This window comes from Corvus kubaryi, unplaced genomic scaffold (genome assembly GCF_017639235.1).
Source record: "Corvus kubaryi isolate FWS band 111438036 unplaced genomic scaffold, C.kubaryi_AGA036_p1.0 37300, whole genome shotgun sequence".
Lineage (NCBI taxonomy): Eukaryota > Metazoa > Chordata > Aves > Passeriformes > Corvidae > Corvus > Corvus kubaryi.
The window spans coordinates 10188532-10212386 of NW_024581093.1; the positions used below are offsets into that span (position 1 = coordinate 10188532).

Consider the following 23855-nt stretch of genomic DNA (forward strand, 5'->3'; position numbering starts at 1 on the left):
CAGTTGTGTAAAAAGAGCATATTTTAACTGCCATATGTCCTCAGATGTCATCAGAAATAAAATCTTATATAGAATTTCAGCTGTTTAGAGTAATGTAATTCATAAATTGCATACACCAAATGGGTGAGGTGAGAACTGCATGTGTGAGAAGTCCTTTGCTCATGTGGAATCAGAATTGCCACAAAGTTGTAGAAAAATACATACAAACAGGAGCAATATAAGTAAGTTCTTTTTACATTTTAGCAATATTTTCCTTCCCTGACATTTATGTCTAATCTGGTTTATTGCAGCAACAAGTATGTGCTCATGAGAGTGGTTGTGAAAATAATTTTGTAGTTCATCACTGCAAACATATCTAGGTTAGAAAGCAAAGCAAGAAAACATGTTCTTTAAATATTAATGTATTTTTAAACAAAGACTTTAACTACAGTGGCCTCTCCTTGGCTTTGTCACTGAATATCTTAACATCTGGTCTCTTTCTGTGTTTCAAGCTTCAGACAACACCAGGGTGTGATGATAGGGAATGTACTTCATAACGATGTGAAGTAACATCTGTAGATCTTGTAGAGCCTTTTTAACGTGAAACTCAGTGGGTTAGTCTAAGTTTGATATTTGTATTAGCCTTGTACAGAGGAGAAGTAGTATTAGCGTATGTAGGAGGACACAGAGATATACCCAGAATCTATGTTAGAGTGTCTATTTTATTACCTTTGAAGGCACAGCTCCACAGACTGTGGACAGACATTCTTGTCTACAAAGAGTCAAAATAGTAAATTGAAACTCTTTGAACATGTAACAGCAAAATTGTTGGTATGTTTGTCTTGGAGAACACTTTCAAGATTCAGACTAATTTTCTAACACCTTAATCTTGTATAAATATTAGGACCAGGACTGCTCTATGAACCACCATTTAATATGCATGCATTTAAATGTGGAATAATTAGCATTAAAAGTCTGGCATATATTGAATTGCCTTGACCATCAGTCAGCAGAATAAAACTCTGCATATTCATACAAAGTTACTTCTTGCATATAAAAACATTTATAGAATGTGTCCTTCTTAAGAGATCTGAAAATGTCTAACATGAGACCATTAAATATTCCTTTCACTACTGTTCCTAAGACTTGTTCAGTATCATACTTTGCAAAATATCATTCAGTTACAGCTTTTGGCTGTGGAATTCATTGAAGGAGTTCATATTAAAGAGTTTGGCTGGAATCACAGAGATTAAGTCTGTGCTTTTTATTGTTATTGTCAAAGTTTTTATTTGCTTGGCTGAAAGCTTTTAAAGTAACTTCAAATGTTTCCATTCTAATTGCTTTTCCAAAACTTTTAAATCTGTACTATGTGCAGTGTGTCTGATGCATATTGAGGCTATATGAATAAAATATAAATGTCTATTTTTCTTTCGGATCTTGCTCAAGTATTTTATCCCACTGAGATTTTTTTCAGCTCTAAGCAGAGTTAGAGAATGTGCATGTGTACACATATATACAGGCATAGCCTCACTTATATAAGGATATATATAACAACTAGTGTGGCACATGTTTGAGACTCAAAAATTGGAATCTAAATGGTCCCCTGAATTAAAAGCTTTAAAATTTTAAATATCAAAAGACTGTCACATGTATGATTGTACACATATTTATGAACAGATTCTCTAATTAATGAACCACTAACAAGATTATCATTTGCCTAAAATTCAGGATTGAGAATGCGGCAGCAAAGCTGGGTACTTTAAAGTTTTGGGCTCCTGTCTGTTGGCTTGTTGCTCATCAGTGATGTGGTTGTAAGCAAATTCAGTTTTCTGGCATGAAATAGGAATGCCTTTAGTTTTCAACAGGGCCTCCATTTCCTCCAGGTTATTGCAGGGTCCTGATAAGGTGTGATAGAGAATCCTGATGGGGAAGAAATGGAGAGAAATAACTGTTGTGTAGCAGGTTCTGGTGGTCAAGGTTGCCGAGGCTGACACCCCCTGGGTGGCTTTTTACGAGTCCTTGACGACATGTCCTAGCAAATTTGTAGGCAGAACCTAGGAGGAAATTAACCCACCTCCAGAAAGTATGAACTACTGGAAATAAGAAAACACTGTAATCTGTCTCAAAAAGCTGATTGCTACTGTACTATTCTATAATAATCACTAATCTTAAATCTGTTCTAAAAATATGAACAGAAAATCTCAAGTATAAACTTGGCATGTATAGTATGTTTTACCCAGTGGTCCAGTATTCCATTAAAGTCTTCCAAAACGTTATCTGTTACTGACAGAACATTGTCTCTGTGCACGTATCCCTACCCTTGTGCACACAGAGACAGCAGTTTTCTCTTAGATGGAGCTGGGATACCTTATGTGCTTACTCACATGCGGTCACAAGCTGACCCAAATGTCTTTTCCCTGCATCTGGTCCAACTCTCCATCTCCTTTATGCTCAGTGGCTCAACCCATAACCTCCTAGTGCTGCTGTTGTCTATGGTGAATAATACAACTGGTGCTGGGCAACACACACCTTAAAACATTGGCATCCTGCCAGAGGAGTGAGTCCCAATATTTCTGTGGGTATTGATGTGGTGTCAAAATCAAGGCCACTATTTTGCATTCATCCTGAGATAAAATTTCTTCTTCATTTGCAAGATTTAAAACAATGCTTCATTCACTTACAACGATATGAATCCTTACAACTTTGCTGGTGTGGCATCTGTAAACAACAATCTGTCTCATTGTTTCTAGTAGCAAAATCGAAATAGAATACTTGTATTCTATAAAATAATTTGTATACCATCTACTGCTTCTGAAATATTGAAACTTCGATGAATGACTTGCTCTTCCAGAAAAGAACTCTCTACGCCTACTACGAACACATCATAACTTAGGAGTAAAGCCTCTACAGAGATTAGCTGGATACCCATCTAGAACAGAAAGGATTGGCAAATTCTTGCATGTTTTTTTTCTGTTCATTGAGAAAATAAATTGTGTTTTTTGATGAGAACCCCCCAATATTTAATTTAATACATCTGGTGAGGACACTGATGTTTGTAGGTGGTGATAGTTAATACTACTTGAAAAAAAAAGAAAAATAAAAAGTCCCCTGTCCCAGCCCTCTTCCCACTCCTACTTCTGTTGCCAGAACAATTTTAGTGTATATTGTTTTGTTTGGAATAATCAGGCTGAAGTAGCATTAGTCCAGCTTCTCATCTTTTAATTACAGACAGTTTATTGTCTATGCTGTCCCACTTTCTGCATGGTTCCCCACCAGCCAGCTAGACTTAGCAATCTCCATTAATTTAATTTGGCATTTCATTCAATCAGACAGGCTGTGAACATGATGAATTTTTTTTTTTTTTAAATAACACAATGCTCATTCTTAATTGATGTCCTTATCAGACATTGTATTTGCCAGAGCTGTAATTATTGGTCAGGCAGCAAAATCAAATCTGCCCAAATGCAGTGAAGATGTTCTTCGGTGAAATTATTAAGATACAGTACTTAGACCTGCAAAGTAATTTAGTTTTGGTCTGTAATTACATCTTTTGGGATTGTTATCTTTCATTTTACTCATAAGGGTAGTGTAATCTCAGAGGAATTAATTTGGCAAATATGAAGATAAAACTGAGATTCTTGCCATAGTATATATTTGTGCAAGTAGATATTTCTCTATATGAAAACTGCAAGTATGCTCACACCATAAAAGAATGATTTTATTAATGGCTATATTTAAAAAAAAAAAAAAGTGTTCTAATTTTACTGCAGAAATACTGGAAGTGTGATCAGTTGAGGGTGCCATTTTCCATTGGCAGCAAATTGGCATCGGAAATAGTAGAATTTGGATGTGTAACTGCCTAAAATACATAAGCGGATGTATAGTGCTGTGACAGAACTGGTTTAGAGCTTGTTCTGCAGGCAGTGAGAATTTTTACTAGAAATACTATCCCAAGAAACTTGAAATGTGTCTTTTGACTGAACATTTATCATTATGAAAAGACTGCTAGTGTAATGATAATTAAGTCTGAATTCTGTTTTCCAATAAGGGTTGGGGTAAGGTTTCCTTTAATTAAAAAAAAAAGCAGCAGGGAGTGGATTCTGTCTTAACTATTAATTCTTTATTTATTCTCAGATATATGATATGTAGTCTTTGAGTATAGAATTGCAGTCATACCTTTTAAGCAAAATTTAAGTTGATGGATTAGCTATGAGTAGATGATAAAATGTGTTTCATTCCTGTTCTGGATATCTGTTTTTTAAGTTTTTCTTTTGGGACATTTATTCACACTTCATGGTTTTGCTGTTATCCTGTGCTGGAACAATAACCTTTCCAATGGTGGTTCTTCCTTGGGGTTGCACTATTATACACCAGTATTGTAAAAAGAAATATTTGGAATATTTAACAAGTTTCCCTGCTGAATTAGATTTTCTTTTTTGAGTGTAAAAATACTAGTATTTTAAACATTCATTTTTGTTCTGTTGAGATGCTCAGATAAAAGTCTGGGCTCCTTTATGTCTGGTTTTAAGTTCCTTATGTATTTCCGTATTTGACCTCTTGAGGCAGTGAATAGTTGGATGTGAGTTCTAATGTTTTTCAGATTAGAATTGCACCACAGGCCAGCTGATTTAAAGACAGGTTATAAAAAATACTAATGACTGAACATTGTAAGTAAAATGATTTCTCCATTAAAATCAGCAGCAACATTCTGATTAACTTTTATAGGTTTGAAATGTTACTCTGTGTTTCCATAACACCTTCAAATGTTGTTTGCTTTACTTTTGAAGCTTTTTTTTTTAAAACTACTATGGTTTTGTGGTGTCAAGTTCTCTTCTGCTTGTTTTATCTCTTGCTACAAGGAGTCAATCACAGTTGCCAAAGAGCCCAGAGAGTGGCCACAATTCAACATTTGAGATTTTCTGAAGATTTTTTTGTAGAAATTCAGACTCAGCGGACATTTAATTGCTGATTTTTATCCCAGGCTTCCAAGGGTGTTCTGTGGTGTTCATCATATCAGACTTCTGCCTTAAAACAACTGCTCATTAGTCTCAGCTTTCATAACCAACCAATTTTTAAGCTCTGGTGAGTAAAAAGGGTAGTTTGAAAACCCAAGTAGCATTGTGCTGTGCCAATTCCAAGTGGCTTATCCCTTGATTTACAAACAGATATCCTAACATTTGGCCCCAGAGGTCTGGTCTAAGAAAACATGCACTTTGTAGAAGTGTGGCAGTGATACAGTTTTTATATCCCCAAAGCTGGGCAGGAGTTGATTTGGTCTTCATTAGGGCATGTGCTGAGGAAGGAGAGGGCCGGAATTTTTCCTTTGCATTGCAAATAAACACCCTTGCTAGAGAAGCTGGATAAGACCAGGTGTTCGGCTTCAGGTTTGGTAGTCGAAGAGAAGAGAAGAGCTTCAACCAGCTATTTTAGAATGAATGAGTTTTCTGGACATGCTTTATACAAGGTGTTAGTAAACCAAGCATCCGGTCTCATTCCAGTCTTCATGTCTGTCCAGAGGGAGTTCAGCAGGGTCAAGACTCAGGTGCCTTTCCAACATAGAGGAGTAGAGGAGCTGTCATAGTTTTAATGCAATGATTTGCATGAAGAATGGAAGCTGTGATTCACATCAAGTTCAGAAGAGGCTTTGTTTGTGTGCTGTTCATTTCCTGAAATGGGCAGATGCGTGTGGTTTCCTAGGGTTGGTGGTGGCAGTCAGCTGGCTACTCCCACTTACTGTGTTTGTCAAAACTGAAGAGAAAGTTTGAACTCCTGAAACCAAAGGAAACAAATTGCACTTTGTAATGCAATGGTGTGTATTGCCAAAGGAAGCTGGAGACATTTTATTCTCTCCTAGTTACAGAGCAAGAGTGCTCTGAGATCTTTACATGAAAAGCTTTATGCAAAACCTACCCTATTGCTCTGGCAAATTTCTTTGCAAAGCATCCCAACACCGTCCCAAAACAGAGATAGCTGGCCTAGGTGCTGCACTGCACTCTCCTTCTGTCCCAGGAAACCCAACAGGTGCAAGCCTTGGAGTCTACCTGGGCAGGCCAAAATGCTGGGTCTCCTCTTTAATTTGAATCCCTCTTGTCAACTATACCAATGCTCTGAGCTGTTTATGAGGGGTCAGAGGAAGGGATCCTTAAGAAAATAATTGAAGAAAAATATTGCCTGCAACAAGAGTCTTTTCACAAAAAATTATTTTAGTAAAATAGGCAAGAACCCGTTGTTCTATTTAGAATGATTTATAACTGTTCCCAGCTGATCACAAAGTGTTTCTAAATTAAAAGCCATTAATTATAGCCTTATATAGATACAAAGATATGCAAGAAGTGCTTTGTAATTCCTGCTCTGCACTTCAGGTGAGAGCTTTTTAAATTACTTGGACCATTGGAGCCACCTGCTTGACTAAATGCTGAGGGCCCTGTGTTTCAGTACTCATCAGTGCATTGCAGTGTTAACATTGTTACTGATTTTTCTCATTTCTCCAGGGCAAATACTAATTAATGGATACAATTCACAGCTGATTAGCTGTAGTTTCTTCAGTAATTACATTCGCAGACTAACTGTTCAGAAGAGGATTTCTAACCCAGTTCTTATTTCACTCTAAGCTTAATTTGTTTTTTGAATTGTTTAGGTCCTTAAGATAATAACCATTTTATTTTCTTTTGTTGTTATAGGTACCATTAGATAATATGGAAGTTTAATCTTAGAAATACTCACTGATAATTGTTATGTGCCTTCAATGGATTTCTAGTTCAGAGACAAAAAATAAATGTAAAGAATATTAGTTGTGATCCATACTAATAAAAGCTGAAATATTCCAGTTTCTGACATCAGTGCCTGAGTCATACACAATAGGGTCTTAAATATCATAGCCTAAGAACAGAATGACTTGAAGGATATGTACCTGTAACTTTTAGCTTTGACATTCCTTGTTATATCATTTGCTTCCACAGCCTTAATAAAATGAAAAATTTAATTGTCACTCTCCCCTTTGTTTTACTTTAATAAAACAAAAAGGAAGAAAACCACCTGGCAATCAGAAAGCAGTAGCTGTGGTATGAGCAATACATGTACATCAAAGCAATGTAGAATTTTACTCTTCAAGGTAAAAATCAGCCACAGTTCTGTTTTGAGGCACTGGAGCCCTTAGGATGCTAAGGTTATTAAAAGAGGGGAGGTTTTGTCCCCACTTATTTATCCAGTGTTAGTGTAATACTTGCCTAGTGTACCTTTGCCCTTAGATATCCTTTGAAAACTTGACTTTTTTTTTTTTGTTACTGTAGAAAGAACAGCTCTATTTGAGCCATTTGAGTTTTTCATGTAAATCATTCTTAGTTTGCCACTAACTGACATGAAAAATTCTATCCTGTCGATCGCACTGTTGAGCTGAAGTAGTGTCTTTGTGCAACAAATCCACACACACATCCGTATGTGCCAAAACAGTCATTTGAATGTGCAATTTTACTTGAATTTTTTAAGCTCCAAACATGGGTGACATCTGGGCTCTTAAAAAATGGATGACATTACTTGAGTATCTGCATAGCTGGGGATAACAGAGTTTTAATAGCTATGAGGCAGCCTACATATTGTGCTAAGGCCTCTGTTGCTTAACATGTGTTATAGGTTGAAAGATTCAGAATGATAAGTACACAAATGGAATTTGTTGCTTCAGAATGAGGGATCTCATCTTGTATTCCTTCCCTCCCCTATGAGTGTCTCCTAATTTTGGTGATGTCCTGTTTAGTCAATCTGACAATTCATCAGGTACACAAGGCTCCAATTCTTTTTCCTTTCCTTTTATTTTTTTCTTTTTAAATCTCCTTTTAACTTTGTCTTATTGCCAGAAGTGGATGTTTTGAGTTTTCAGGGAACAGGCTTTTCTTGAAAGGATCACTGGTCCCTCCAGTGAGAAACTGGGGAGTCTGAAACATTTCACTGCTAAAAACAGTCAGGCACTAAGTGCAGTTGTAGCAAATTGAGCTGAAGCAAAGTGGTTTTCCTTTCAGGCCAGGTTCAGCTGCTCTGAAAGCACAACAGAGTTCCTTGCTTGGAAAGAACAATCTGTGCAAGTGCATGGTCACCCATCTTCACGTGCTGGTTGCAGAGCTTATGCTGCTTTTGTGAGCGTTTGCTGTTGTGGGGCTGAGGAGGGGTTAGGGTCCACCAAGATCCAGCAAGATAAGATAAAACAAGGCCTTCCTAAAAAAATTTGTTTTATAAAACTTGAAAATGGGAGTTAAGAGAGGAATGCTCAGTGTGGCTTTAGCAGCAGTGATGTGTTAGGGACAGCACAGGGGCTTTTTCCTCGCTTGGCACTCTATCTTGCCCTGCGCTCTTTGCCTGGTAGTAGCGATGTGCAATTGTGAAAGCCTGTTTTACTGCAGGTGCATGTCATGCCTAGTGTCTGTTCCTTGCAGCAAAGACTGTGGATGTTCCCTCCTCTGGGAACATGTGCAGGACTGGTTACCAGCCTACATGCCTTTGGAAGTGCCGTTCAAGGGCATAAGGCACAGTATTATGCTGATAATCTTTCTTTCTGTGTTCAGTCCCTAGAAGTAAAAGTACTTATCTTCTTAACAAATGTTCATACTTGAGAATTTGGAGGAAAATGACTGTGGCATCAAAGGAAATGCCTTCTTATCACTGGCATATGGCATGAGAGTTGCACCTCAGTGGGAGCAAGTGGGCACTGGGCACACCTTGGGGTCTGGGTGTCAGACAGTTTCTCTGGTTTGCAAAATCTTCCGGTGTTAATGTTCACTGGGAGACGGGGCACTCCACTGGAGTGAAAGATAAACAAAGGCGGATTGTTTGGCTTTTCAATTTTGTGGAAAGAATGGGACTTCAGGAACAGCATTGCAGATTCTCATTCTTCCCCTTACTGGTCTTCAGCTTTTTAAAACCAGGTCTACTTGGAGTAGTAATACAGCAGCTCCTTCTGGCTGCAGCAATCCTCCGGGTCAGGATCACTGATGGAAATATTACAATGTGCATCAGAAAGGAGGTAGTAGAAGTGTCTTTCCTTGGAGTCTCTTTCTAATGGATTCTTCATTTCCAAAGTCACCTTTAGGTCTCTGGGGTGGCTTTGCTGCATGGACAAAAAGAGTCGGAGAGATACATATGAATATCTTCCTTTCACAGACTGATGCAGAGTATGTAATAACAATAATAATAATGATGATGATGATGAATTCAATCAAGTTCTGACTTCAAAGAACATCTGCAAAATTACATCTTATCTGTTTGTTGATTTAATTTTGTTGGGTTTTTTTCTTCCCCCAACCTTTTCTATGCCAGTGATGGGGTAAAGAAAAGTTTATCATGGCATACATTAAATCCAAATATTTATTTTTCTTTCAGTTTGGAAACAATAACAACTACATGAACATGGCAGAGGCAAATAATGCATTTCTTGCTGCAAATGAGGTAGATGTTTTTATTTTTTATCTATGCTCATATTCTGCTGTTTGCTGTGATAATTTAACAGACTCTGAATGGATGAAGAGTGAAGTGCCGAATTTCTGTGTGTTTTATGGAGCACAAAATAAAGACTTTAATGAGAAAGAAAATAACCTGACAGCTCTCCATTACTAGTCAATTTAGCTGTCCATAAGGCTGTTACTTACATAGCATGTCAATAGAAACAAATCTGCTTTATGTATGGAAAAAAATTATGAACAGAAGGAAACAAATAAAAAGCACAGTAGGTGTACACTTTGAAAGCAAGCTTAGTAATAGTCATTACTAGCTAATGTTCTAATTTTTGTTATAGATACAAATGGTTTAATTTGGGTTCTTAATACTCATATGAGATAGAAAACCAAAGCCAGCTCTTTTGCCTGAAGTGTATATGCTGCATCAAGGAATCTTTTGAATCCAGGCTCCAGAATAAACCCAGAGCCTGGGTTGTGGAGATGATGTATTTGATCACTGCCTGTGTGAGTGGAAACAGGAGAAAGTGGGGCAGCTCCAGGCTCCATGTATCTGCTAGGTGGGGCCACGTTACAGCCAGTTAAAAGACCATCAACACATTAATCCTGACCCCAAGTCCAGACAGAAACTGCCTTTGCTCATCCTTGAAACCCAAGCTCTTACTCCAAAGGAAAGAATGGAAAGTGCAAGATGCACTGTCTAGTATGTGCACAGCAATATGGAGAACAAGAACTGTTTCTATAGGGTGCGTGTCATAACTGATCTTCCCAACATGAGGAAAGGGTAGAAAACCAGGCAGCCCTGATTTTCATATTGTAAGTAGGAATTCAGTCACAGGTATTCCTGTGCACTTCTAAAACAGTGATCTCAGAGAAAATAAGCAGAAAGGTGTATCAATAAACATGAAGGTTAGAATTAAGGGTAGGATTTTATGAATCATTTATACAATGGTCACCATATCTTTTTACCCAGCAAGACTGCTTAGATAAGGGAATATTGTTTGGCACTAGCTCCAGTGTTATTTGTGATAATGAACACAAACCCCATCTGTAATGACAACATGATGTTTCTTTCTGTAGAATTTCTTTCCTACATTTGAATCAAACATTGATGAAAGCTCTGCTGCCAGCAGCTGTTCAGAGACAATTTAATTCCAGCTGTGATAATTCACCGTGTCAGACATTGGCTGTTATATGTTGATACAACAGTTCTCCAGATTTGCATTTTTATCAAAAGGAACAAATGTTTTGAACATTTCAGTACAGATGGCATTTAACCATGCACACAAGTTTTTTTTTTTTTAATATATGTGTAAGATATAAATATTTGAAAAGTTAATAACTTTAAAAAATGTGATTGGTAAGATAAATCTCACAAATGTTATAACATCTTTTGGTCACAACAGCACCTTTCTGCAGTCTCAAATTGCATGCTATTCAGGCTCTTTTTACAGACTGAATAGCCCAGTGATTTGGATTTAAGGCTACTTCACTAAGGGGCTTTCTTTCTTCTTAGATTATATCTATTTTATCCTCAATCTGAGGTCTGTTTTATGTTGTTTTGGTTTGTGTTTTGTTTGTTTGGTTTTTTTTGTTTGTTTGTTTTTTTTAAGATATATACATATTTGGATAAATTATACAGTTAGAATTGAATTCAGATTTAAAAATGTTAAGGCATTCATCAATTTACTCTCCCATTTGTAGTAAGTGATGAGTATTAGGATGAATGCTACTTTTCTAAGTAAAAGATTGTATTATTATCTAGCTGCACTATATATTTCTACAGCTGTCCTAGAATTATTCTGTTAGATGGGCAAAAAAGATCCAGTTCTTATAATTACTAATATCTCATAAATATGTCAAGTAAAGAGAGTTTCAAATGTACTATAATAATACTGATTTCATTGAACCTTTTTGCTTGAACAAGGAATAAAAATATGATTAAATGTTACTGTTGGTATTAAAGCATGAACCTTACTTTGCAATTACTCCATTATAATGTATTTAATTATAGTGGTTTTGCATTAACATGAATGTAGCTTTCTTGGTATTATTTTGGGCCTGAGCACTGCTGTGCTAGAATCCCATTTTATTTCTGTAAATAATGCCTTAAGAGTGTAATCCTAGAGCACATTCAGGCTTAGAAGCCACACATTTGCTTTATGTTTTCTGTCTCTATGTCATGATTACTACGACTCATTTTAAAGCACCTTAAATATTTATTGAAATAATATTTCAAGTGTTAATTACAGTGGTAATGAAAACAGCCAAATGCCACATATCAAGAATGAGTGTTTATCCGTATTGTTAATGTGATATGTTAGATTTCATTAAGCAGTAATGGGGTAGCAAATGAGTCACAAATTACAGTTGCATCTGTTACTAGACCACATTAGTGCCAAAATAACTGCAAATGCAGCCATAGGGTTATGTTCATTAGCCAACCACTTCTCCTGGCCAATCCATCCTTTGTGTTTTGTGAACTATGGGGTCCATGAGAAGAAAAATTCACACCTTTTGTAATATAGCAGTGGGGAAGTCAAACATGTCCCTAATCCAGGCCCAGCCTTCATATCCAGAATTAAGTTACAGCCTTGCAGTTGGAGCGAGATGGGCACAGTCTCAGCAGACTCTGACGGTGCTGCAGACTGCAGCAATCTGGGACCTCATCATTTCTGGTGTGAGACCAATAATGACAGCTGACAGGTTCTATATGCAAGCAAAGGTTTTTCTTGTTTCAGTTTCCATCTTCTCTCAAGCGGTTATTAATTTATATCATCATTAACAGTTTGAAGGATGACAATTTGCAGCAGTTAATGAGATCTTTCACTGAACTTATCATTTTTAAATTAACTGGCATTAAGTCACTCTTTCAAACAATGTAATTAATACATAAAACAATTCTCCCTCCCGCCCCAACCTGAATCCTGAACTAAGGCAAACAAACAAATCCCAGAGCAGCCTTGCATGTCCAGAACAAGACAAGAGTGCCTATTTTAGGATTGCCAACTGCCCAATTTGATCAAGGCAGTCCTGATTTGGGTACATTTAAAATGGCCTAATTTCAAGCACTGAATTTCTATTATTAAGTAGCAGTGGACCTGAAATAATACATGAAAGTTCATTTAACTCTCAAAAAATTTGAATAAGCGTAACTCATTTGTTTCCCAAATAAAAGTCAGCAATGTTGAAGCCAGATACAGTCTCTACTTGAATAAAGATTATCTTTGACAGACACATGCACACATACAACCATGCACAAACCCTGAAGATAACTGGCAGTAAATGTTTTGCTCAAGGCATCTTAACAGGTGTTTAGTTCATAACAAACCTACTGTTCAAACAAAGCTGGCTTGCTTCAGAAAGCACTGGAAGCTGCTGTAATCACCCTCATGCTTTCAAATGCCTCTCCTCCAAATGACACCCTGTGTTTAAAAGGTTTCACCCTATTTTGGGGATGGAAAAGAAATAAAGAATGATAATATTTCATGTTTGTTAGTGGATAAAGGCAAACAAGTTATGAAATGGTCAGTACTGAGTTCCTGTTGTGTGTGTGCTACAAAATTGTCAGTGCTTTATGAAGCGTGAGAATAATGTAAGCTGTTTGTGCTATTTTACTAACATATCAATTAAGTGGCAGTTTGTTATACAGCCAAATCTAGTGTAGCTGATATTTGGACTAACGGACAGATGTTGCTAATTAAGTACACATTAAAAAACTGTTAATACTGATACTCCATTAAAGCCATATGATAATGAGACTTAAATCTTTAATCAGAATGATCCACAAACCCCTTCAGCATATGAAACTTAAAAATTTTGTTGGTTATACGGTTTGCATTTGAGAACAAACCAAGACTTGGACTGCAGGTGTGGAGGTGATTGCTGAGCTCTGTGTGCCCTAACATTGTTTGCCTTGTCCTGTCCTTTTCCAGCAGACGTTCCATACACCGAGCCTTGGGGACGAGGAGTTTGAAATCCCACCCATTACCCCCCCGCCCGAGTCAGACCCTGCACTGGGCATGGCAGATATACTGCTGCCCTTTCAGGGCCTTGGTGACCAGCTGCCTGCACAAGGAAATGAATTTACACCTCAGTTTCCCCCCCAGAGCTTGGATCTTCCCTCTATTACAATATCCCGGAATCTCGTGGAGCAAGATGGCGTCATCCACAGCAATGGATTGCATATGGTAGGTCTGGTCCTTTGTGTGTTCCCATTGCCTAATAGTGTCTGTCAAGTGTAGATTTGTGCCGTGTCTCAGTTTTCACTGACCCCTCAGAAGATCTGTGTGATTTCTTGGGAGCCTGACCAAGCATTGCCAGCATTCTGTGTCACGTTACAGGCATGTTCTGTATGAACGATGACACGTGTTGTTAGACAGCAAACAATGATTTGCTATTACTCAGTTCCCTAAGGCAGCTGACAAATGGTTAAGGGTCAAATACTGGTGGATTCAGCAAGATAAACATGGTTGTTAATGTACAGTGAAATGTTCTACTGTTTGTGAACAGATCTCTTGTGAAGAAGCTGTCAGGCTTTACAAACACAGAATTTTCATTTTGGGAATGGATTTGGAAGCCCATATCCATTGGCATCATGTGCATCCCAAGTGCTCCTAAAGTTCAAAATGTGTTATACAGCTGGCACTGGCATCAAGAATTGAAAGACCATAGTGTTGGCCAGGGTGAACTACAGCATTTAGAATGAATTGCTTGTCTGTATTTGAAGTAGGACTCACATCTGACATCCATCAGGATATTTTGAGAGTGCAGTATTGAGAGTAGCTCAGAAGGAGGGCCAGACACAGTATGGCAGCAGGAAAAAAGCAGTGTTATTTCCCTCTATCCTGTATATTCCATGGGCTGAATCTTTTATAAATATGAATGAATTAATTTTTTTTTAAACTCATAATAGAAGTGATAGGGATGTATTACCTTGACATACTCAGAAATATAGGGCCATAAAAAGACTTTGTTGTGTCCGATGCTCTTGTTGGCCACAGAGGCTGGGACAGGGTGGTCTTCTGTACCTGGGCTGTGCCAGAGCCCTCAGGAATAGGGAGGCATGATCTGGGTGGGAAAGAGCTGAGTGATGGGGACTGTTAGGCTAATTCCAGTGTTAATTAGAACAATCCAAAGCAGGGATGGGTTCCTCCAGAACCTATACACACTGAAGGGCTGCGATCTTCATGGGAGGGTGCCTGGGGCAGTTCCTCTGTTGTTGCAGTGTTTCTCTTTCAGCTCTGGGTGATCTCCCAGTGTGGGTTTCTGAGAGCTTTGTGCAGTAACACTCATACTGCCAGCAATGAGACACAGCTGTGAGCCAGTTTATCCTACTCAGCATTTTAAACTCAGTGCTTACAATTAGAATTAGTTTCTGTGTTGCATATTGAAAAGCGAGTGAATGTTTAGCTTGAACAGATATTTTACATCAACTATATTTTTTTCTGATTAGCTCTTTTATATAGGACCTTTTGCTGAACTTGGTGTAGTGAAAATACATATTTACTGCTGGACTGAAATAAGGGTTGTGTTGTTATGTTGTGATTTCTTTTTTATTATTCTGGCAAGTTAAAATTAATTAAAGATTTACAAACCAACAGGCAGCAAATATTTCTCTGTAATTCTACAGACTGCTGACTTCATTGCAAATTTTAATATTTCTTTGGAGGTCATGAAGAATAGCTAGCGTTAATGCAGAGTGAACCACAAGCTGCTCACTACTTAGGAGATACAGAATTCAGTCATTCTGTGGATCCAAAACAGGGACTGCCTAAAAGAGGCCTTGAAGGATATGGTATTTGTTTTAGATCTCATTTTGCACTGTACATGTTGGGTAACTTCTGAATGAAGATTAATAAAACCCGAGAGTCAGGAATGTTGTGCCTGAAAACAAAAGTAATGGAGTGTGTGTGCACTGAATACAATGAGACTTGGTCAGAAAATACTGTGGGCTGGATCGGCCCACAGAAAATATTGTGGGCTGGATATGTGTACGAGTATCCCCTCAACGTTAGTGAGTGCTTTGTAACATGACCCAGTTTTGCCCTTTAATTTTGCATTCTTCCACTGAATGTGATTCTTCCATGAGTAAATGCTGTCACCTTAACAGTCCCAGCCAGAAGAGGTCTCCTGGTTATGTATCTCTTTGCTCACCTCTTCTGGTGCTGAATGGTAGGCTTCACATCTTCGCCTTTTCCCTTGACTGAGCAATGTAGAAATTACTGGCACAGTTGACACTGACTCCATTGGTAAAAATTTGTTCCCGTAGAGGTCAGTGAGAAGATGTAGAGAAGCTCCTTCCTTCTCACCCCAGTAGTCCAGTGGCATTTTTTAGGGTGATTGCCAATTCAAAGCTATGGATTGGGCACTTGTGTGCTACAGTTTTGCTGCAGAGAGCTGACGAGGAATTCTGTGATTTGATGTGGAGGAGCCACATAGGGAGGTTTGTGTTTCAGATATTCCCCACAACTGCTTGATTTGTTTCATGCTGTGAGATGGAGTGGCCCCTGCCATTGTGTTCTAGTCAGTAGTCTTTTTCTCTTCTGCTCATAAATGCTAGGTAGCTTTGGGAAGTTTAAAAACATTAACAGAGGGTCCTTGCATAGCTTTCCCCTGAACTCACATCGCTCTCTTTAGTAGTCAAATTTTCCAGCAGTTAATCTGTATTTCAAAAATAAAAAATGAAAACATTATATCATATTTTATGTAGAAAATGTGCACTTTATTAAACTGGTAAATATTTATTAATAATATTAGAATTCATCTTTAAATTAGATATTTCATGAATTACCTTGCCTTGGAGCTATAAAAACTTTATTGCAGCAATAAAAAAATGTAAAGGAGGCATTTTGACTATGAAATTTCATTTCATGGTCAATTGAATTTACTATATCTGAAAGAACTAAAGATGGGGTTGTAAAATAATTATGATGTTAGTATACACTTACAGAACAATGTTCCTATCCAGCGATACTGGGATAGTCTTATTTAAACTCTGTATTAATGGTGTACTGCTAATCGCTAAAGCTTCTTGAGATGAATACAAACTTAAATTATTTTAATATTAACTGCATTGAGTTTATTGCTTATTTTGTGAAGCATTAGAGAGCTTTACTGTAAGCAATATTTAATTTAGGTAAATGTAGCCCTACCCTGTTGCAAAGCCTGGTAGAAAAATTTCACCTTGAAGAAATGTCATGAGATTTTAAATCACAAATGTTGGAAAAATAAAATGGGCTTGGACAGAATTATGATTAATACTGTGTGTCTTTGGCTTTTTTCTATGTACTACCTGACATGTTCACCTATAAACTTGAATGCAGAATCGCCAGAGGCATGGTTAAAAATAGGTTATGTCAAGGTTTTCCTATGTCTCCCTTAGGGTATGGAGTTGGCTAGGTACCACGTAATGCTTCTGCAAGTATCTCACATATTACTCCCAGGAAGACACACACAGAGAAAAAAACAAGAGATAAAAAGAAAAAAGATTTAACATATTCTTTATGTATTATTATATTGAAAATATGGTGCAAGAAAGATATTTATTCTCAGCATAAATGTGACCTAGCAATTACTAAAGATTGTATTGGTGAGTTAACCATTCTTTATGTTATTAAGATACACGTACTATGGAAAGAGTGACAATTTGTCACAATGCTGATTAACTTCATTATTATTGGCAACAAACACAACACATTTATCTTTACAGCATTTTTTAACATTCAAAAACAGGCAACAGCAACAGAAAGAGGAGATAAAACGGAGGCAGTTTGATCAATTTTAATATTTTAATAATATGCAAATAAAATTCTGATGTTCAAAAAGGAGTCACTGAAAAATGGAGTGTTGATGTACATTTGACTTCAAAGAATGCGTGGATTTACATGATGCAAATATTATCCCTATAAATACTTGAATATAAATAAGCAGAAATCAACTGCAATATCCTCATTAAAAATCAACCCCCAATATTTTATATTAATACTCTGTTCTCTGTTGAGCTGCCCATAAAAAATTATTTTAATCTGCAAACTGTGGCAATTCTATAAAACTACAAGTTTTGCTCCTGAGGGTTCCTTTTTTTAACACCTCTCTCTAATCTGCCCAGCCTGCTGAGTAGCATTGACATCAGTAGTACATCAATTTCAGAAAGTGGATTATTTTTACTAGACAGCTATTGTGACATATTGGGTCAGTCATAAATGAAAGATATTCATGCAAGCATGCAATACTTGTAATGAAGTCTCACTCTGACCTTCTGTATGATTGATTCTGTAATTTAGTTTTCTCAGGCAGTGCCTGAAATGAAATGAAATCATGTTGAACAAGTTTTGAATACCCACAGTGCACCAGGAGAAGAAAAATCTGCAGCCCCAGAGGCTTGAGAGAGAGCAGCTGAACGATTTATCTCCATGCTATTATAGCCTTTGCCAGCATTCAACATTTCTTTTTTTTTTTTTTTTTTTTCTTATTTGGCTTAAGTACTTAATTCTGCAGGTAGCTGTAAATGGGAAAATAAAATGCTGTTCAGATTTAAAATGACAGGACAGGAGTATGTGCAGGGGACTGATAAAATATCTTGAATAGAACTGACCTTTCATGTAGCTGAAAGTTACTGGGGGATTCATCCTCATAATTACCATATAGATTATTTTTATTTCTTTCCTGCAATGAAACATTTCAGAGAGCAGTAGTGCTGATTGAATGAAAATTGAACTTGTTAACATTCTTTTCAGCTTAGCCTGTTGTACATAACAGAAGGTTAGCTTTGATGAATTTCAAAATTCTCTTTCTGATATCTAAGAAACAGACAGTAAAATAATTGTCTTTTTTCAGTCTGATTTTTTTCTTTTATTCAAAAATGTACAATTGTTAGAAAAACAGACTGATAATTTTATATATATTGCTCCCTACATTACTTATGCTGCTGGAGAAAATGTGTTTCCTATTTGATGAAGACTTGAGCCTGTTTCTATTTTATAATTGTTGCAGTGCTGCCAGTGCAGTCAGGATTCTGCACAGATAAGGCTAATTCATAGTGGAATATGCTCATCTTTAATTACATTACTCCTTAGGAGTGGCACTGTGCTCAACTCAAAGACACGATGGTGACTATTGCTTTTATTTCAAGAAGAGACTTTTTAAATAAACATCTCAAGAATGTGGCTTTAAAGAGATGAGGTGCAAATTGGAGCTTATTAAAGGCTGCATACAATAGAAATATTATTAATGTTTCAGAACAGTGGTGCCTTTTACTTACAGTTCTGAATCTTTTTTAGTAGTTTAAATTCCCAAATTACTAATGAACTTTAAGTGAGTAGATTAACATAAGATTGCAAGACTAAAAGCTAAAAATGTTGCTTTAAAATTGGCAAAAGATAGTTGTTTCATTACTCACCTGACTGGATGCCTCTATTTATATGTTTAATTTTCCTTTACAAAGAAACTTATTTCTACATCTTTCTTTTAATACCCAGTCAGTAATCTCCTATCAAGAGAGAATGGAGTAGGTTTTCAATTAATAAAATGTTGTAACAACATTGTTTAATGTGTTGCAGATGAAACAGTTATTTCATGGGTCATTAATGTGTTTAACGCCTGGAATGGTTTATTAAAACAAGCCCTTGTTATTGTTATGAATGTGTTTATTGTCATCTTTGTTACAAAATGTACAACAAATTTCAGAAGTCTCTAGGTATTATTTTATAGAAGTAGCAATTACTCTTACTAGAAAAAGAGATTCTCTTCTGTTTTTCCTTGGATTTCTGTGCTGAATTGCTAAGCTTGGGCTGTACATCAACAGTGTTACTCTGGTTTGTATTGGCCTTTCCCAGCAGAAATGGCAGCTGTTATTGCCACCGGTTTTAATAATTTGTGGTACCAGGAAAAATTAATCTCAAGTAACCCTGAATTAAAGGATGCTCGGACAGCTCTGAGCAGTGACATTTGGCCATGTACACAGCAAGATGGACACTTTGGGAAATGAGACCTTTAGGACTCGGCAGCTCTGGTGGCTGCCCCCAGCTGGGCTGTGACACAGCTCAGAGCTGGGTGCTTTGCTGATGAACTCCCGAGTCTTTACAGAGTAATTTCTTTTTGTTTGGTGTGGAATTAAGTATTTTATCTTACACCTGATCATGTAGTTGGGCATTTTGCAGTTACCTTTCAGAGCATGTGGGTGCCCAGCTGAGGGGGCCTGGGGGGCAGGTGGGCAATGGGCTGAGAGCCCTGGAGGCAGCAGTGGCTCTGGCACAGGGGCTGCATGCTGTGGCTTTGACCTGATGGGAAGATGGTGCTGGCCTGATGATAATGCTTGACAATAGCGTGAAGATTTTCATATCCTCAGTGACACTGTAATTCTCAATGTGGATGATTTAGTCATTTTTCTGAGACGTACTCTCTTCTCCTTGCTCATTGGTACAGACCAATGAATGGGCTGTTAATGAGAGAGGGAAATTCTTCTGCTGTTCTTAAAAATAAGCAATTCATAGTGACTGCTAGAAAGGACCTGTCCATAGGAAACAAAGTGGCAGCAGTTGCCAAACATACCTGTCTGAATAACAGGCACTAAACTAAACTAAAGAATGATAAAGATTGGAGCAGGTAGGTTATTACCTGTTGTGAGATCATGAGGGACTCCTGCATGAAAGAAGCACAGTAACATTGGCAGAACAAGTCTGGGAAAGGAGGCTGTGACTATTTTATAATAGTACCTAAATCGAGATCCATCAGCTCCAGAAAATATTGTGAAGTCCCATATAAATATGGGGAAAATGATATTGCCTACAGGGAAAGCTGTCAGGAACTGGAGCCAAAGCTGTCTGATTTTCCTAAGAACTGAGCTCAGAAGGAGCTCAGACATACATGGCTGTGGACACCAACTGTGCATTAAGCCTGGGCCATGGCTTTAAGCTATTCTGCTTCCTGAGTTTAAACTCTAAAATCAGGTGCTGTTTTCATAAGCCAGCCAAATGAGGCAGATGCTGCAGCTGGTCTGTATATGCGGTACCTGGCCAAAGGCTTAGTTGGGTCCAGCCACCCTCACTTTTGTGTAATTTGAAAACTTCCTTTGAAATTCCTGCTATTCTCTGCTGTTACCACTCATGTTTCCCCCTGGACAGCTTACCCAGTACTCAGCTTCCACTTCAAGTTTGCAAGCGTTGAAGAAATGTGAAGTCTCTTTAGAGTTTTAAATTATTCTATGTTGCCAGGTAGCTGGAAGAAAAACATACCTGGGTCTGGTAATAAGAAACATAATGAGACCTATTTTTCTGATTTACTTTAGAAACCAACAACAAGTAAACAAAGAACCCTCATAGAAAAGAAAAATCCCCCCAAACCCTAGAGAAAACGTATCCCTGAACATAGCTATCAACACTGGTAGCAATTTTAAAACATACAAATGCCATGTAACCCCTGAGTCTGTCCCCCCACAATTCCTACACAATTCTTGTTACCTTTGATAATGTTTGTTAGTTGTCATGCTCCCTCATACTCTCTCCCCACGTTCCTTACTGCATAATAAGGACCTTTGAAGTCTGCCTTTGATTTGGGAGCTGAAGCACCTGAGTTGTGGAGGTTGTAACAAAACTGCTAACAGCGTTTATCTGACGTTCTGGGACTTAATTTCAACTATCCAGGATTTGTTTGCAATGTGTCTTCACTGTTTGCATACAGCAGACCTAAGCTTGTACTGCTAATTTGGAGAAAAGCTCCTCATGCCAAGAGACTCATCAGATCAGAGCCCAGATCTGTGATCTGAGTCACACATGTATTGTGATCATGCTGTTGGGTGCCTTGTCCAAGAGGAGTGTGATTCAATATGCTTTAAAGTATGGGAGATGCTTGGGAGGAAGAGAGTGGAGAGTCTGTTTTTAAATTCCTCTACAAAATGGGGTAAAAATAAAATTATAAGTTGTCAATTAGGTGATGCTAAAATAGCAGCCACAGCCACTGTGGGTGGGTGGGTGGAGGGCTGTGACCAGCCTGTCCTTGTCTGCAAGAGCAAAAGGACTCAATAGCAATTAAAGCAACCAAGAAGTGTGACCCATTCGGCCTGCGCTGGGGATCGTGTGAGGAATCTGCAGGCTCACAGGGAAGTAACTGGGTAAGAACAGTGTTCCCAGAGAGAAAACACTCCCTGACAGGGTGGTGGGGCATCTCCAGTAAGAATTGTAGGCGTTTCAGAGAAAAGTCTTTGTCCCTTTGTTTGGTAGTTGTGTGATTTTGACCTTGCTGTGAGCTTTGCGTATTTCTTCACCACATAATGCAGTGTTTTGTTAGAGATTCACAGCTGAGCATGCTGTGAATGACTGGTTCCAGCAGCAGCTGTAGCACGATGTTGCAGAGGTAGTGAGTCCTGGGACCTGGAGCTGTGTTGGTCTGGGTGGTTGGCCCTGTCCCTGATTTGCTGATCTCACATTGCAGCTCCCACCACCGTCAGTGGTGCAAGGAAAGCATTAATGACATTTGCAGTATGTGCCTTAAGCAAGTGCTCAGTGGTGAAAATTGTTGCAGAAACATCCCAGGTGCCTATGCACAGACCACAAAGGGGCAAAATTTCAGGCGTGGGGTAGGCAGGAACAGAACTGATACTTTGCACTGCCAGGCTCCATTGCAGTACATTATATAACAAGTCTGTGCAAGCACAAGAAGAGGTGCCACAAATGAGACACTTGATTTTGAGAGTACCTATCTTGTATAATCCCCACAGTAGCCCCTGATGACCCCCAAAATAAATTGCTCAGTTTTAAGGAATAAATCAGTGGGCCCTCATGTTTGTTGGGTTTGGGTTTTGGTTTTGTTTTTTTTTCTTTTCATGTCTCTTTTGTGGTTTATGTGTGAACAGAAGAGAGTAGAGCACACAGACCAAAAAACCAGCACGTTCTTCATGTTCATCAGGCAGCAGAATGTGTGTGAACCTCTTGTCACCAACCCATCTCTTAGATGAAGACATAATTTTTTTTTTACAAATCGACATGTACTGTTTCTTGTAGATGTTTTTGGGAATCAAATTAGGTAAGGTTTACTTTTCAACAGAGACATGAAGTGGAACATGGTAGTTTTTTCACTGCCAGAGAAAAGAAGCTGCTGCTTGTAGGATCTCCTGATAACTACAGTTTGACAGCTCTATTAGGGATGATGGTGTCTGTGGAGGGGAGAGGAAGGACACTTCTTCAGTGGTGGCAGTACCAAGTGCAACTGTTTTGTGTTCTATTAAGTAAGGATTTAATCTCTGACAGAGAAAAGCATCCTGTTAGTTTGGTTTGTTTTGATTGGCAGTGAAGTTCAATCCTGTAAAAATTTAGATTAATGGATTCTTTTATCTGTACTTTACTTGTGGAGAAAAAGAATATTGAGGATTTCTTCTAGAGATATGCTGACTTGACTAAAAGTAAAGGGAGTAATTTACAGTCAGGGACAACTGAGGATTTCACTCTTTACATTGCAGTGCATTTGCTTCAACTTAAATACATCCTTTAAAATATTGAATCAGCTTATGTTACATTGACAGTCATGAATTCCTCAGGCAATAGAATATATACTGGTTTAAGTCAACTTCTGAAACCAGAGCACAGTGAACATAACCATAAATGTTGGGTTTTGCTTAGTTATTCCTTAGTTATTTTGGTTGGCAGATTTCTCAATTCCCTTAAAGTAGCTCATGCAGTGTGGGGTCAGATCCCAGCCTTACAACATCCTGTAGGCACTTCCATCAGCCCTCACATGACCAGCGTCTCACTGGAGGTATTGGATATTTAAATGATGGAAGGCTGCAGACATTTATTTTAATCAAGACTTTAGTACTGCTCAAAAATGTTCTGAAAAGTAATTTCCTAGTTATATTTTAAATGTCTTGTTGGATGTTCCCAGAGATTAAAATTATATCAGGGTAGCAATTCAGGATAGAATTACTGTATGGAAATGATTCTTAAAATGCAGGGTAGGTAAGTGAAATTGGGGCATCTCTCAATGTAGTGTCTGGATGCATTTATCTGTCAAAATAAATACTAACTGTATTACAACCTACACTAAGTACCAGATGCTTAATGAGTTGCTAACAGAAGAACAAACTATCTTTTAATAACATAATTTTTTCCCTTAGTACTCCATGGTATCTTGAAGAACTCCTTTGATAAAATTGTATAAATTAAAGTGTGGGAGTTTCTACATTTCTTTCCTTTTCTTTTCTTTTTTTAAAGTCTCCTTACTCCATTATTTGCTTTCCAGTGTCTCTTGATCCATTGATATTTTATACACTTTTGAGAACTTGTTCTTTCACAAATCAATGTAAAATAAGCTATATATTTGTGATAGGCTGTGAGATGAGTCCTTTAGCAATAGGACTAAATATGACTTTATTGGCATGACTGTCTAAAGTGATTAGAATTGTTGAGAGTAGGATAGTTTGATGGACAGATACCCTTATGGTTCCTT

At 37.8% G+C, this 23855-nt stretch overlaps 1 protein-coding gene across 2 annotated transcripts in view; it reads left to right on the forward strand.

Moving 5' to 3' along the window:
- Positions 1-23855, forward strand: part of TOX3 (TOX high mobility group box family member 3) — a 78956-nt gene that overhangs the window by 39646 nt on the left and 15455 nt on the right. The window contains exons 2-3 of one of the 2 annotated variants that reach the window (XM_042027517.1): positions 9346-9411; positions 13355-13606. In XM_042027517.1, coding sequence (XP_041883451.1) covers positions 9346-9411; positions 13355-13606 — 318 coding nt within the window. Of the gene's footprint in view, positions 1-9345; positions 9412-13351; positions 13607-23855 lie in introns of both variants that reach the window. The other variant, XM_042027516.1, reaches the window with a different exon arrangement.